General features: G+C 29.5%; 1 protein-coding gene across 1 annotated transcript; it reads right to left on the bottom strand.

Annotated features, from left to right (window-relative positions):
* Positions 1–1,098: 1,098 nt before the first annotated feature.
* Positions 1,099–2,308, bottom strand: LOC111919478 (uncharacterized). The gene is made up of 2 exons (XM_023915027.2): positions 1,855–2,308; positions 1,099–1,255 (listed from the first exon to the last, which is right to left on the bottom strand). The coding sequence occupies exon 1, from the start codon at positions 2,237–2,239 to the stop codon at positions 1,859–1,861; it is 381 nt and encodes a 126-aa protein (XP_023770795.1). The 5' UTR covers positions 2,240–2,308; the 3' UTR covers positions 1,099–1,255; positions 1,855–1,858.
* Positions 2,309–2,558: the final 250 nt, after the last annotated feature.

Here is a 2,558-nt window from a genome sequence, read left to right as displayed (position 1 = left end):
TATATATATATATATATATATATATATATATATATATATATATATATATATATATATAATATATATATATATATATATATATATATATATATATATATATATATATATATATATATATATATATATATATATATATATATATATATATATATATATATATATATATATATATATATATATATATATATATATATATATATATATATATATATATATATATATATATATATATATATATATATATATATATATATATATATATATATATATATATATATATATATATATATATATATATATATATATATATATATATATATATATATATATATATATATATATATATATATATATATATATATATTTGGGTAACTGATTATTTAACCAATGTAATTTGCGAACGTAATAACAATTTTTGATATATTGGTAAGATTTAGTTTTTTATCATTTAAGAAATAACCCTTTTATAACCTTTGCAATAAAATCGTTTATCAAACGGTAAAACACAATTATTTATTTACAACTTTTTAATATTTTATTCTCATTTTCATAATACCACTTTTTCAACTAAAAAAAAAAGTCATATTTGGTTATTCTTGTAGTGTCTTAAATGATCATAACTCAAAACATTTCAAGAGTTTGCTTAAATGATCTTACTAACACAACTTCATATAACAAAAGCCATCATCCAAACCTTATCTCCTACAACTCGTTTAACTACAACCGATTATCCCGTTTTAATTATCTAATACCACATAATCAGTTTCAAGACGTCACATCCAAACACTGTTGATTACAAATGACAGAACAGGACAGGACTGAACTGGACAAACTTCTAAGATTGTTTTTACGATAAGAATAAAAAAGACATTCACGTCTTCTCCACAAATGAGATTGACAATGAGTCTTTTTTAGTGGGACAAAAAAAGTAAAAGTTGTATTCCACGGATATCAATCACAGTCTGAATCCAATGCACACCAAACATTGATCTGTTTTGTCATGTCCTGTCATATCCTACGAAACAAATGGGGCCTAAGAAACCACCACAAGGCCTACTACAGCTTATTTGGGAAACCTATTTGTTATTACAACACAAAGAACTTCAATTATGCTTTCAATAAAGCATTAGTAAAAGGTATTTTAAGTGTGTAGACATGAAAAAAATAAAAAGGAAGAAAAAGAAAAGTAATGTCCAAAAGAAACAACACCATTTAATTTATTTTTGTTGCAGGCAAGTCTTTCAAGAGATTAAACCTGGTAAGACAACATGAAAGAATACAATCAACTCAAGTATGTGATAACACATTATTAAAATATTGTGTTATGTGAATTAAGAAAACATTGAAAATATATGATGAAATAAATGGATATGTAATGGATCGAATAAGTAACATAAGGCTTAAACATATAGACATTACATAGTTGAGTTATAATGTTATATATGAAAGTATTGCAAACTTGAAATTGAAGTAATCATCTTTTTTCTGATTTTAACTATAAAGATCAAGAAATCAGTTTGAGGCATCAAATACAGGCCCTAATTATGCTCAAGGGTGTTTCTAATGGTGAACAATGACTACAAACTTATGATTCATCAACAATCTACTTAGCTCTTCGGTATACCTGTATTTGTGTATTGAAAAAACCCTAACTTTAAGGAAATGATAATAACGATTGTAGAAAGTACGAAGACATAGTAACTTGTAGTAATTCAGCTATATATCACTTTTCATTTCATCAACAAGCTAATTAAGCAAGCAATGTTAAGGGCAAATCAGAACCCCAAATGAAAAACAAAACCTCAAGTATATTTGAAATTTCAATCAATTTAGGAATTAAGGTTTAATTCTGACCTGATTACTTGCAATAACCTCCACCACAGGCATTGTAGTCTTCTTCAACTGCAGTTGTCAAATAAACCGGAGGGAAATCAGCGACATCAAACGACTTCTCCTTCATCGCTTTAACGATGTCATCTTTCTTCAGAACGGTGCGGCGGATGGGCGGGCGGTTACGGCGCTGATCGCGAGAGAAGTATTTGATGTCGAACACGGTTTCTGGATCGGAGGTTGGGACGATGGCCTTGGCCGGTTCAGTGGCCGGACAAAATGGCCGGTAATCGGCGGCAAGAGGCAGAGCGGACTTGTATTCTGGGTCAGCACATGGGCCAGTGATTTCCCATGGCTTCTTGATGTAGCGTCTTATGGTTTGAAGGAAGGATTTGCCTGCGGATGCCATGGCCGAAGATCTGGAGGAGAAGACGATGGGGATTTAGGTTTTTTTCTATAGAACTAGTCCCATTAAAGGGGGGTTATAGAAGTTTGGGGTGCAAAGTCACATTAACTAAATGTGTGGGGGTATAATGAAAAAAAAGGAGGTTGGGTTGTCACAATTTGGTATATTGCATAAACAGCCCCTGAAAGTATAATTGTCTCCAGAATTATTCTAACAAGCATAGACAAAATGCTTATCAAACATTTATATTTACAAGGTCTTAAGGATTGTGATTTAGAATAATGACATATTACTTTTTGGCCATCGGTATAAGGTTGAATGG

Source organism: Lactuca sativa, chromosome 4 (assembly GCF_002870075.4).
Source record: "Lactuca sativa cultivar Salinas chromosome 4, Lsat_Salinas_v11, whole genome shotgun sequence".
Taxonomy (NCBI): domain Eukaryota; kingdom Viridiplantae; phylum Streptophyta; class Magnoliopsida; order Asterales; family Asteraceae; genus Lactuca; species Lactuca sativa.
The sequence above is the reverse complement of the archived record's forward strand: the minus strand, read 5'-3'. Positions and strand labels throughout refer to the sequence as shown.

What these genes read in the sequence shown, in the direction of transcription:
- LOC111919478 (XM_023915027.2), bottom strand. Translation starts at nt 2,239, where the DNA reads ATGGCATCCGCAGGCAAATCCTTCCTTCAAACCATAAGACGCTACATC.